The sequence below is a fragment of the Sylvia atricapilla genome, chromosome 6, assembly GCF_009819655.1.
Source record: "Sylvia atricapilla isolate bSylAtr1 chromosome 6, bSylAtr1.pri, whole genome shotgun sequence".
Classification (NCBI taxonomy): Eukaryota; Metazoa; Chordata; class Aves; order Passeriformes; family Sylviidae; genus Sylvia; species Sylvia atricapilla.
Genome location: NC_089145.1, coordinates 50,057,173 through 50,070,659, shown reverse-complemented (window position 1 = coordinate 50,070,659; position 13,487 = coordinate 50,057,173). Strand labels below are relative to the sequence as shown.

At 43.2% G+C, this 13,487-nt stretch overlaps 1 protein-coding gene across 1 annotated transcript in view; it reads left to right on the top strand.

Annotated features, from left to right (window-relative positions):
- The first annotated feature begins 849 nt into the window (after positions 1-849).
- Positions 850-13,487, top strand: part of RIN3 (Ras and Rab interactor 3) — a 64,339-nt gene continuing 51,701 nt past the window's right edge. Inside the window, exon 1 of the mRNA XM_066321894.1 lies at positions 850-1,199. Within this exon, the coding sequence (XP_066177991.1) occupies positions 1,153-1,199 (47 nt within the window). The 5' untranslated portion in view covers positions 850-1,152. The remainder of the gene's footprint in view (positions 1,200-13,487) is intronic.

Genomic DNA, 13,487 nt, shown 5'->3' with positions numbered 1-13,487 from the left:
TTCTACACTGAGGTTTGGTTTCCCACTTGCCAAGACACTGACAGCTCCCTAGCATTTGGATTTCTGCTGTGGACTGTGTGGCACTGTCAATTTTTTAGAAGGCTGAGAACTTCATTTTAAAGATAAAAGAGGCAAAAAGTTACTTTCGTCTCCCACTCCATTCCACGCAGTTGCTTTTTATCCACCTCTTCTTTCTACTTCTGCCTTATTTTTTCCGTGATGCATTCTCCTAACATCAAATATTTCTGGAGCAATGGAGCTGCCAAACAGGAGTGCCACCAGGGCTGTGTGACAGCACATCTGTCAGCCTCCAGCCTCCACAGCTGGTGTGTGTTTGCTCGGGTTTCCCGCACAGCAAACCCTCGATCCCTTCAGTGACGGCAGGTCAAACGTGCACGGAGCCCGACAGGAGCTTCCCAGCATGGATAGCTGTTCCTTTGCCAGCAGGCACACAAGCTTGCCATTAGCTCTTGCTGTAGCTGGGAATGCTTTTGTAACGCTGTCCTCTGCCGGCGTTAGACGTTTCGTTTTCTCAGGTCCTGTGTAAATATAAAGGTTTCCAAGCTCCATCTGGTTCCAGTTACTCAAGCAGTAGAAATACACATGCTTCAGGAATTTGCAGACGGAGGCTTTGCTGCGTTACAAAATCCTTTACAAAGTTCACTGTGCTCCGTTGCCTCCTGATATACCTGTAGTCTGTAAAATGATTTCCCCTGAAACTTAGGTTAGAGAAACAAACTAGTTGAAAGTCTCAGGCCCTTCTTTCTAATAAGGTTAACCTGCCTGCACTACTAAATATGGCTTTATAACACACACACACACACACATACACACACACCCTTGACCACCAAAGACTGCCTCTTCCTGAAATCCCCCGTTCATATAAATACAGGAAGTAGAAATAAGAGAGGCTAAAATCGGATCTTCTTGGTAGTTTGCTTTCATTTCAGTTCTTGTTTAGTCCTCTGCCCTGTGATACTACTGAACCTGAAGCTGGTTTTAAACATCTTCCCCCTCACGCCCTTGAAATACCATCTTCAATACAAAACCTGAGGATGTGGAAGTTGTGCTCAGCAATGGGAAGGAATTGCTTTTCTGACGGAGGAACTCTCAAGCCACTGTGATACAGAAAGTGACTGAAAGTTTGCTGTAATGATGAAAACATCAGCAGGAGAGAAAGGAGCCAGGGATGACTCAGGGTAAGTCCTGAATCTTTAGTGACTGTTCATTTTTAATAACTGTTGCTTTCCTTTTCCTACTTAACAAAGAGTTCTCGGCTGCATTTGTGAGCTGACTGCTGAGTTATTAGTTACACAGTCACCGTGGTGTGGCATGACTGTGTTGTAATTTACAGTATTTCCTTTAACTGACATCTTCCAGCTAAAAACAAATAGCAATACCTTTATTTAGCTTGAACTTAGCTACTTAAGGAAGAGAGATGAATCCCAAGCTGCTGTTTGGGGCAAAGTACAAAAAAAGGGATTTCTCTGGCTTTGGAAATGTGACAAAGCTTTTCTTGAAGGCTTGCTTTGTTTCTGCTCAAATGCAGAAGTGGATAAGGGCTCATCCCTGTGGTGGTGACTTCAGTGCCTACACACCAAGGTGTACACAAACCCTGTCCCCAGACTCCCAGGATACTTCAAGTGTACTTTCTGTCAGGAAAAGACTACAGGCTTTCCTTGCTTCTGGCTGAAACGCTGCACCTTGCGGGACCAAATCCCAGGAAAACAGCTGGAGAGAAAATGGGTTTTGACACTGAGGGCAGTCAGCAAGCTACTGGGGTCCCAGAATAAGGCTGGAATCTTCCCAAGGCTTAGTTGTATCATACAGCCCGTGCTGAAGCTGGGCATTTCTGTTTCCTGTTGTAAATGAGCAGGGGAAAATTGCATAGCTGCTGAAACAGTTAGTCACTCAACTCCCCCTTCCCACTTGGAAAACCATGATAATACCAGATACTGAGACTTTTTCTTATCTGTCTAGCAACCTTAGCCTGTTTTCCGTGAATAAAAGCTCCCAGATATTTCTGGGATGGATCCAGTAGAAGCAGCTGTGTGGATGGGTGGATAGATATGGGATACTTGCATTTCCAGTTACTGAGGGTGCTGCTCTACTTAGAGCACACGCAGTCAAAAAGGGGGGAAAGGGAGAGAAATTACTGCTACCAGGGCACTGTGTGATAGTTTTACCATAGCACTGCTCCCAAATACACGCAGAGAATGGGGAGGGGGCGGTGGGGGAAGAGGGGGGGTTGGAGGCAGAACCCTGCATTGCAGTTGTCACTGCTTTTGCCTTGTTCAATTGTTTGCATTAAGTGGAACAATGCCACTCCTGTTTCAAGATATAATTCCTCAATTCCATGAAACGTTAAACACTGCGGGACAAAGATCACACAGCTGTCAGGAATAAATGAAAGCATCCAATCCCTGTAGACTGGCAAGAGGAATGTACTATATGGTAAACCAAAGAATTTGCAGATATTCCCTGCATTTGTGACAGTTTAGATGTTAAGTAAGATAAACTGGAAGATATATCCACTTGTCTCTTTCTGAGATCTCTGAAAGGAGCCACATGCTTGCAAGAATTTGTTTTCTGTCCAGAGTTTCAGGAGAAAGTAAACGAGCCATATACCCTAGATTAGGACTATAAATCAATCAGTCCTCAGGTTGGAGGAATATTGAAGCATCAGTGGACATGCTGATTGCATTCTTCATAGGTTTTTGAACATCTGAACATTTTAACAGAATTACTTTTTATTTCATTAACTGATTGTCTTTATTTCCAATCTATCTTCCACTCATAAAAAAGAACTTGGGTATTTTAAAATCTATTTTAACTCTTTCTGTTTACATGCTATAATATTGCTGAAGATCCTCAAAATTACATTTTAGCATGCATACGTTGTGGCTTCCAACACATTACAGAATTAGAAACATTTCTAAATGGTGTTTAGCTGATTTCCTGTTATGGTTACACTGAATTAGGTGTAAGATATGCAAAGTATTTGGAGTTCATAGCTTTCAAAAGAAGTAGTAACCTAAGGCAAGGTGTTGATGGAGAACCTAGACCTGTATTTTAAAATTCTGTGCACAAAAATTGCATGAGAAATTGCTGAGATTGTCCCCCTGTTCAGCATGTTTTTAACATTAGTTAAAAGGGAAAGGTTACTCACATGCACAGAAATTATGGGAGTGCAAATTATCATGGAAGTACCCCAGCAACTTGGAAATATCCATGCATTCATTCCTCATAAGGACTAGGGTCTATTCTGCATGTAGTAAATCCATAAGCAAGTTTTGCCAAATTATATCTGTCAAATGTCAGAAAGACACTGGGGAGAAATCTGCCTCCAGAACTAGTAGCTACTCAGAGAGGAATGAGGGAGAAGTGCAGCTAGGGGCTGGATAGAAATCAATAAAATCAAATTCTTCCAAAATTCTATGGAAGAGAAGTGGGGAAATTTAACCATTAATTCTCACCTAGAGTTGGGAAAACGCCTAGCAACATTAATAAGTGGTGAGATCACAAAACATCTGGAGAAATGTGAGCTACTTGACCATGGTGACCATGGTTTCATGTAAAGATATATGCCTTCACTCCAACATCTGGCAAATTTATGGAGAATATGATGAGTAGAGCAGTCAGGAGCTGAGACAGAGATGTTATGTGCAAATATTGAATCCATCTTTGAGAAAATGACTGTTTCAGATAGCTGGGATGGGTTACTGTGGTCTCATTTCTGGGACACCAGATTACCTAATGAAATAATGATTGTGCATCTTTTGGTGACACTTTTTTTTTTGCATGAAACCCACATCACCGTTAACAGATTTCTTGTGATGAATGTAGCCATAAAAAGGTCAAGCACTAGAGGAATCTGTAAACTGAACCACTCTCATAGATTCACAGATTTTAGCTTCAGAAGGGAATGTTTTAATTGTCTAGTCAGATCTCCTGCGTAGAGCAGACCAGAGAACCTACGAAGCATGCTAATGAAAACCATGACTTCTGCTGAAATGGGAGTTTTCACAGAATCACAGAGTATTCTGTGATCCCACAAGGATCATTGAGTCCAACTCTTGAGTGCATAGCCCATACAAGGATCAAACCCATGACCTTGGTGTTATTAGTTGGCCACAAGAGCTTTGTTCTCAAGGGATTCTTCTACCCAGGCTACACATACATCTCTGCAGTGCAGTAAATAAATCTTACACCAACTTTTACAGGTTCAGGTTTGAACTGAGAAAAAAGTTCTTTAAAACTTCTCCAGAGGCATCCTTTGTAGAGGGCTAAATCTCAGATTATTTGAATCAGTGGGAAAAGTCCTGTTGGCCTCAGGAAGTCTTGGACCCAATGCAAAGTATTCCTTAAAGAAAAGGAGTACTCCCACCAGAACCTGTGAGATGGGGTGTTTAAATGGGGAAGGGTCAGTTCAGGCAACTGGAAACAAATCATTGTTATCAAATCCCTGCTGTCTGTCAAGATCTGATAAGGGATAAACTTTCCAGTTGAGGGGGATGGTGCTTCTCAGGAGGAAAATCTCTGTGCTCAAGATGCATTTCACCAAGGCTGGGATATCACTGTAAAGATACAAAGAAGGTGGTGCTCTTTAAAGCTGCCTGAATTTGGTAGGGAGGAGACAAAAATCTCCTGAAATTTGTTTAACTGAAAAGCATGTTAGCAACTGCACTTCCTTGTTACATGGTTTTTCCAGCACTTCCGGTACACGAGTCCTTGCCAAACATAGTGGATGCTTGGAATACATTGTGCAGTGGTATTGGTGGTAGCAGAGAGGGCAAACATCCTTTTGGTTCCTAGAGGACAGACCACACTGGGAATATTGCCCCTGAGCAATCACTTCTCATCACTGCAGTCTTATAGCAGTGCTCACAGAAATGGGAGCACGAATGTCAGCAAAATTCTGATCATCTACCTTCTACTACAGGTTCAGCTAAATATAGTTTTTTACTTCCTGTCCTAAATGGCAATGTGCTGGTTTGTGTTGCTGGCTTTACAACCTGGAGGCAAAACACAGGCTGAAAAATGTACACATAAGTTGCACAGCTCTCCCGTGCTCTGTGTGCACAGGTAAAAGCAGTGGGTTCTGGAGACCCGCTGGGAGGGTTGCTTTGCACAAATTTGAGATGGCTCTGATGCCTTGGGGAAGCTCACTTGGAACAGAGACTGAACCGAGCTAGAGAATAAAGTAGATATTTATTGAAGGTCCTTTAAGGGTACACCTTGGGCAGGACAAGAGTCTGACCAGGGCTACGCCCAAGGTGAATTTAAAGTGGTCACAAAATGGATGAACCGTCATGAGCTCTTACACTTTTATAAGTTTTGGTCCATTTGCATATTGGGGTTTAATTGTCTAATTACAGCTTCAAATTGTGAGGTCTCATCCTTCTTGTTTCTTTCTTTATTCCACTGTTGTTTATGCTGTTGGGCCTGAAACTTGTACTCATTGTCCTTGGTCTTCAGGAGGAAAAGGATTTGTTTTGTCTACCTACTCTGTGAAGAGAGCTTACTGGCACTTAATATGAGGTTCAGAACTACATGCCTAGGCAGCACAGATCTGAAACACAGGAAAGATAAAATATAAGGCATCAGCTCCATCCCTTATCAAACCATGTGTACATAGTCCAGGTACTTTAGCGATTATCTATTTTATAACATATTTCCAAATGATAGTAAGACTGTATTTCCACTTGTTCATCAGTAAATATGGATGGTTTATCTGAGATCAACCATATAGGATTATGAGACTCAGAAAAATCTCAAAAATGACCTGAATAATAGACATTAAAGAAAATACCTAAATTAATCTGTTAGGAAGAAAAATGCTGGAGAGTTTTAAATGTTTGTCTGGGTCAACTGATAAAGAGCACAGAAACCAAAATGCCTTAGTGAAACTTGGACAAAATGTTGTCCATCACAGACCTTCAACCTTTATAATTTTGAAGGGAGAAGGTTTTTTTTCTATTTGGGAATAGAAAGGAATAGCTTTTTGGAAGGCAATTAGAATGAACATGCAGCTGTTTGGAATGACTGGTCAAATTCTAGTGTAGATGGATCTGTGGGTAGAGTGAAAATATGGTCATCAAAAGCCCTTGGTGCCCCAGAAGTCTATCACAATTTTCCAACTGTATCAAAAGGCATTCCTCCTGTGTAGGGAAGGGTGTCTGTGTGTGTGTGATTGTTTCCGTTACCCTTTGTGAGGAATTACAAATGAGTGACAATGAATTTAGGTATTTATATGTCATTATAATCTTTCTAATTAGATTTAGGATTAGAAAAACTAGGGGAAAACAGGTTTAGCACATGTTCTGTAGAAGACCAAAGAGAGGCTATGATGCCTCTTGTGATAATGTCATCAGTTCTGGGTGGTCCTAAAGTCACAGGGGATAGGATGTGCTGGGATGGACCTGGTCTTGGCAGTCACAGTGTTCAGAGCAGCAGGTGAATCACAGATAATTTTGCTGACCTGGAGTGTTTAATTCCTTCTGAGGAATAAAAGCAGAAATAGTTACAAAGCTGAGATGTTTGATCATTATAAAAAATCTAGCTTTTAAGTGTTCATACTACCAAAGAAGACTTTCAGATTTCTGTAGATCAAAACTGAGAAAACAAGAATGAGAGGAGACTGTGTTTCACTGCAGAAGAGAGTTTAAGAAGGCCTTCAAGAACCTGTGGAAGCAGTTAATGAAAAATCAGCTACAAGGCTGCTTGTGTGTGTGCTCCTTTTTCTTGGCACCCCACTTTCCCTCACCACTCTGTTTGGTTACCCTGATGTGCTCATACAATGCAGGAACACAAGTGCCATTCCCTTTCCTCCACTCTGGCAAAGGGGATTCCTAAACCACACAGATGCACATGGCATAGTTGGAGCCATGCTCTGGTGTCAGTCTGCAGTAACTCTCCAGAGCTGGCTGAGTTCAGAACCCATCCCAGGCTGTCAGGTGGTTGTATCTCACAGAGGCAAGGCATGTTTTCAGCTGGTGTCCTTTAATTGTGAAATTTGGTAACACAGTAGTGTGAAGAAGCTGCGGTCAAGGGAGCAATGCTGTTTAACCTGTGCAAATGAAATAGAGCTATAAGTGTACTCAGTATGGTAAATACTGTAGCCACAAGCCCTTCCTCTGTCCATTCTGTACCTTTCTGAGCTATCTAAAGTAATTCTACCCACCTCTAGAATATAGATCCTTCTACATGCTGCTGGGGGGGACCATAAAGGGAGTGCTTCCCTCAAGATAATCAGTTGCAAGAGTTTTGAAGTGCTTAGCTCCTCTTCGCCTGCACCCAAAATGGTATCAATCTTTTTGCAAGAGAAGATGATTACTTGAGCAGTAAAGGATTAGCAGATGTGAGCATTGCATAGCTGGTTGGGCTAGTCACATTTTCCTAAATAGATATTCTGTTAGATACACGCGAGCCAGGGAGTGCTATGGAATGCAGCTCTTTTCAAATAGACTAATACATACATGCCTGTGTGTGTGCCTTTCCCAGGCTTTCCATAAGCTTTTTGCTAAACAGAGAATGTATTTATGTCTGAGTAAAGGATTTCTGCTTTCAACATTACTGGTACCTTTAAAAGGGACAAAGTGTTTTCAGTAACTGTAATCATACTGGGTGATTAATATAAAGTCCTTGTCTGTATGAAAGGATCTCTGAGTGTTTCATGGATATTAAGCCTCCCAACAACCAGCTGAAAACAGATACTCCTACTATAGCAAGGGAAACTGAGGCACAAATTCATGGAGCTGATTTGATTATAGTCACTTATTTCATAGCCCAATCCCCCGACCCTTTGTTGAGCAGGGAAACTCTGGTCTTCCTCAGACCATCCTTTAAGTTTGGGGTCATGCTAGGAGCAGAATCCATTTCTCATAAAGCCTTTTCTCTTTGGTGGTTGAATTCCCCGCTGGATTATGGAGCTAAACTAGCTTCCTCAGTGTTTACCCAGCCTCTACTGCTGAAACAAAAGTGGTTTGTTGGGAGGCTGTGGAAGTGGTACTCTTCCTGCAGTACCCTCCATTGCACTGGATGAGGAGCACAAAACCCCACACTGAGAGCTGTTCTCTGAGGCAAGCCTGGAATCCTGGCTCTGAAAATGATCCTGCAAGGGGTGAGACTGCTGGAATTTGCTCTGGGTGACTCGGAGTCTGTGTATCAGCACTGCTCCTGGTAGGGTTGGAAGACCTGTCTTACTGCTTGAAACTATCTCGTGACCATGTTAATTAGTGCTTTCTCTTTGCTTTTGCAAGACTAATGAATTGTTGGGGAATTTCAAGTGCTTTGTTGAAAGCAACTGAATACCGACAACTTTCTGGATGCTGGGAAAACTTTGATAAATATAGGGAATCCACACAGCTCGTGTACATCCCTCTCATGGCCCTTCAGAGAAAGCCAGTCTTTTGAAGTCTTCTTCTTGTAAAAGCAGCTGTTGGGCAGAACAGAAAGCAGCTGCAGTCTCTTGTGAACTGGATTAAATTTTCTGCTGCTTGGAAAAATTCACCAAGGAAACAGAGAGAGACCAATAAATAGCAGAGTCTGGAGACGGACAGCACTGCTGGCTACCTGCATCATTGTTCTGCAAATTGCTAGCAGACTTCTAGGCAAAAAGGGTTGTCACACATACTTGGCTAAATGACAGCCTGGGACCCAGCCCAGCCTTTCATCTTGCCTGCCAAGAATCTTTCTCTTCTCTCTTTCCTTTTTTGCCCCCCTTGACTTCTCTTTAAGGAATTTGTCACTCCTGATACCCTCCACAAAACAAGAAACCAGGCAAAGCTCAAAGCTTCTCCTGCTGAATAAACACACTGGAAAGATCTTGGCTTTGGCCAACTTTCCTTTCTGTCCATAGGGCAAATATGTAATACAGAATGTTTTTGTGTAATTGTGTCCTGAACTCCCATTCTAACCCTTTTTTAGGATTAGAAAGTAGTTAATTTTAGGCTGGTTCTCACAGATAACCTTTCCAGCAAAAAGGGAAAATGACTGTTACCTTCCCAGCAGAGATGTGTCCTCAGAGATGGAAAACCAGTGGAGATTGCAGGAGGGGCACTTTGAATAACAGCCTGAGAGAGGGATAGATGATGAGTTTAGTCCCTTGGCCCAGAATTCTGCTGTCTCCCTTTGCTATTAGAGCTGGCTGTCTAGATTTAGTCTGGATTTACCCTGCCTAACTTTAGGTGTTTAATTGTTGAGTCCATTTGGGAACCTATGCACCCATGGTGATCTCTGGTCTCACTGGAGAAGCAATTGTTCTGGGGAGTAGTTCAGGGTGACTGGTGCCAGTGGGCTGAATCCAAGTCCTAAATTTGTTCATGCCTTACAAAGCTGAGCAGGGAGCCAGGCCAGAGAACTCTATCCAGCACTAACTTTCTTTCCCCCTCTGCCTCCTGAGTCAGAGTGCCCCAGTGTCAGACAAGCAACAGCAGCCTGGAGGTGGGGGTGGCTGCAGCACGGATGTGCTGGGCAGGACATGACCAAGACAGCCATGTTGTGGATTGTCTTAAACTACCATGACCACAAAGCCTGTGGCTCATGACTTACCTACGTTTTAGTCTTGGCAACACAGTGAACACAAACAGAAATTAACAAGCCTGAGGTCCTAGAAGTGGTTTGGTGGGGTCTGGGGGAGCTGCAAGTTTTGTCTCGCTGCTTGCCAGGAACTGTCGTCACACCCTGAGCTGCCAGTCACTGCAGGGACGTTTTGGCAGTTTCTGACACTACACTACTAACCAGGCTGTCCCACCAGCACAGGAGGATGAGGGCCATGCCCACCCACAAGAGAGGTTGCTCAGCTTAGCAAACTAGAACAACTCTCCCACTCTGAGTTGTTTCTAGATGTTCTGGAGGTGTTCACCACTGGAAGATGGTGAGGGACCATGTCCTTTCCCCACCTTTCCATATCCCTGATGTACCCAAATGAGCCCTTCTCTTCTTCCTCTCCTTCCCTCAGGAAGGCAGATCTCTAACCTTGCCCCAGTAAATGCAGGCAGGAATCCCATCAGGTAATAAAGTAAGAAATAAACACATTTATCTAATGCCTAATCAAAGTTTGACACATGTAAAATTACTGGAGTAAGGCTTAAGGAGGACAGACAAAATGTAGGTTCACAGATTCAGATATTTAGTTTTTTCACTATTTTCACTGCATATTGAAATCCATTCACACTGACTCTGGAAGGAAATCTTACATGAAACATGAATATTTGTGTGTAAGCAAGCCACTTTGAGTGGCTCAGGAGAGACCTCAGAAGTCCTCTGCTCTGCTCCTTCAGATACTGCAGAATGAAAGTCCAGTGGATTTATTTCCCTTGGCAAAACAACTATTTCTAGTCGCAAATCATAACTGCGATAAGCGTTTGCAGATATTTCTTAGTACAGAGGAAAACTGCTCAGCGTTACGCAAGTTTGTGTGGTTAGCCTCTCATGCCTTGTGTGCCTCATGCCTACACTCAATCTACTCACGGGGTGAGCAAGGCCATAGCTTTTTATCACTGGTCTGATATTCCTCTAAATGTTTTGTCCAGGTTTTTTGCCGTAACACATCATGCAGAATTTTTAATGTATAGAGTTTGAAACAGAAGGGCTGCATGAAAGCTAAACTGCAGTCTATTCTTAATGAAGTTTGAATTGGAAAATTGTCCCTCCCCTTTATTTTCCGTTTCCTTTTCCCCTCTTTGTTAGGTGATTACAATACAGAAAAGCATTCCCTGGGTTTCCATTCCTGTCTTCCTTCCTGTCCAGATGAGCTGGAAAGGGGCAAAACCTCTGCCCATCACCTTGACCCTGCAGTAAAAGCAGCAGTGCTCTGGGCTTCCAACACTTCAAGTGTTTTTGGAATGCAGAGAATAAGCCCTTCTTTCCAGGTCATGGCTTGGCTGGGCCCCTCAAGCACTGACATTGGGAGGGTGAGGTCTGGGGTTTCCTTATGATCTTAAAGCTTAGGAAGTTGTTTCTCTTAGCAACATTTGCTTCTGGTTTCTGCACCACCCAAGCCTTTCCAGAGAAGTTGAATTATACACCAAACATGTTTGCAGTTTTTTGTTGAGGAAGATGTCTGTTTTCTACCCACTCTGACCCTGCCTTTCAACAGCTCTCTTCTTTTTGCACTGAAAGGGCCTTGCAGAGGTATAAATGATTCTTCATTGCTTGCACACAAAGAAAAAATCTTTAGTTTTGCTGATATGCTGAAATTCCTAAGAGAATAATTTGGATTTGTAATAGGCAAAGGACAAATGCTCTGAAAATCTCTGACTGTAAATGTGGGGGAGAACAACTCATCATTAACTGACTGTTGTTAGGAAGGGAGTACAGCTGATCAAACCTGCAAAGTGGTTTTGACTCGACAAAGTATGTTTTGAGTGAGTAAAAAGAGAGACAGTTGATGTTTGTGAGACAAATTGTTGACTGCAAAATACATATGTAAAATAAATACAAAATAAATTTGCAAAAATAAATATGCAAAGTTACATAAAGGCAGCAGTACAGTTTGTGAATACTAGCCAAGACATGTTACACCAATAGTATATATATAATAGCCCCAGTCCAGCGTGGGGCCACAGGCAGCACATTCCATTGGTGTTAATTAGTGCAGGAAATGGCTAGACTGAAGGGAAACAAAAAGGGAGGGGGGCCTTTGAAAGAAGGGGTCTTCCTTCAGGAAGTTTTCAAATGTTTGTTTTTTATGTTGTTTCTGTCATGCCATGGCTGTGAGTGTGTGTGAGAAGGCTTGTTTGTCAGTAGAGCTGACCTGGGAACTATTAGTAATGAGAAGTAGCTTGTACTTTGGGGTTTTATGCGTATGCAGTTCTTTAAAGTATACGTGACTCTGTGTATTTAAATAGAGGGACAGACCTTGTGAACCTAGGAAACACAGAGAAGCTGGGAACTCAAAAAACATTTAGTTGCTGCTCCCCACCCTTTGAGACAACTCTTTACTGAAATTAAGCTTGATTATTTTAGGAGGAAGAAGTATTAGAGGGTTTATTGGAAGCACTGCAGGCACCCCCTACTTCTCTGTTCCTGAGTTACTTGGCCCTGCTGCTCAGGACCACCACTGGTTCTGAACACCAGGTTTGTGCTCTGGTGAGGGACAATGGTTACACATCCCTCACAACATCAGCAGCTCTCATCCAGCAAGGCTTCTGCAGAACTGACCTGACTCCTCACCTTCCAGTGTGGGCAAGACTCTACTAAGTTCAAATGCAGACAAGTTGCAGTCACGTCCTTTGCCTGCATTATGGAAGTAATGAGGAAATACATGTGTTAGATTTAAACCTGCTGATGGCAGAAGCCAGGGCACCAAGCCCTGGTCAAGAGAGCTTGTTTCTCCCCTTAGCACAAGCTCCGTCGTTCTGCCAGCGAGCTCCATGTGTTTGTGCAGAGCTGCTCCTGAGGCTCAGTTCCTTCAGGCTAGCCCAGCTATCCTTGCTGTGCTCTGCAGGCAACAGTGCATGTCCACACAGCTCCTCCAGTGTGCTGCTGATCCATCAGACCTTCCAGCCGAGCCATTATACCGACACCAGTCTGGTATAATATGTGAACAGAAAACTCTGTGGCTACTTATTACTTAATAAATTGACACATGATTTAGAATTCTGCCACCTGCACGCGTGGCCATGACAAGTTTTTGCTCTTGAAGTATAGTAGAACTTGTTCATGTTCATAACTTCCTCTGTTGGTTTTCTCCAGGGTGGTGAGGGCTTGGTGAACTGATGAGTGGTTTAAGGGTAGTTGAGTTGTCCCACTCTTGACCACCTGATTCTTCTGTGCGTTTAATGGAGCTCCCTTGCAGGGTGATGACTTGCTCCACTTTGACAAACTTTGATGAACATGCAAACAGGGTCCAGCTGCATGCAAACCTGCTAGCCTCCAAAAAAGTGGGCATTTGGGAATCCCTGGCAGGTACAGAAGAGCTCACCTGAAGTGAGACTTCAATTGCAGAGTGCAAAATTCACTACTGAAATGGACGGTGCCTGTAACAGAAAGTGGAGCAGGTGGGAGACAGAGAGTTTTTCTGAGCTATGAGGTGTCAGGATATTTAGGAGATCCTTGGTTTGTCTTACCTTTTGGCAGCTGGAACAGCTGCTGCCTTGGCTATTAAGCTTGGTCCTTCCCAGGCTGAGCCAAAACTCCTGCATGTGCAGAGCATCAGCTGTAGACCGAAGACCAAAGAGTCGAAGGGTGGACATTTAAGTAGAGTAGGAGCAAGGGGACCAGTGAGCAGGAGGAAGTGCTCTGCCAACCACAGGCTCTCCACAGACCACAGGCTGAGAAGCACAACTTCCTGAGCTACAAACTTGTCACCAAGGTGGACCAGTAACACAAGCATTCTGCAAGGTAGGGAGGACACTGGACAGGCAAGCCTGCCTCATGGAACACACTAAGCTTCTCATGTCCATTATCCATTATCTGATTTTCTGTACATCTAAGAACCTTACAACGCAGGAAGCTCCCACGGCTTGCTTTACATCCTACTT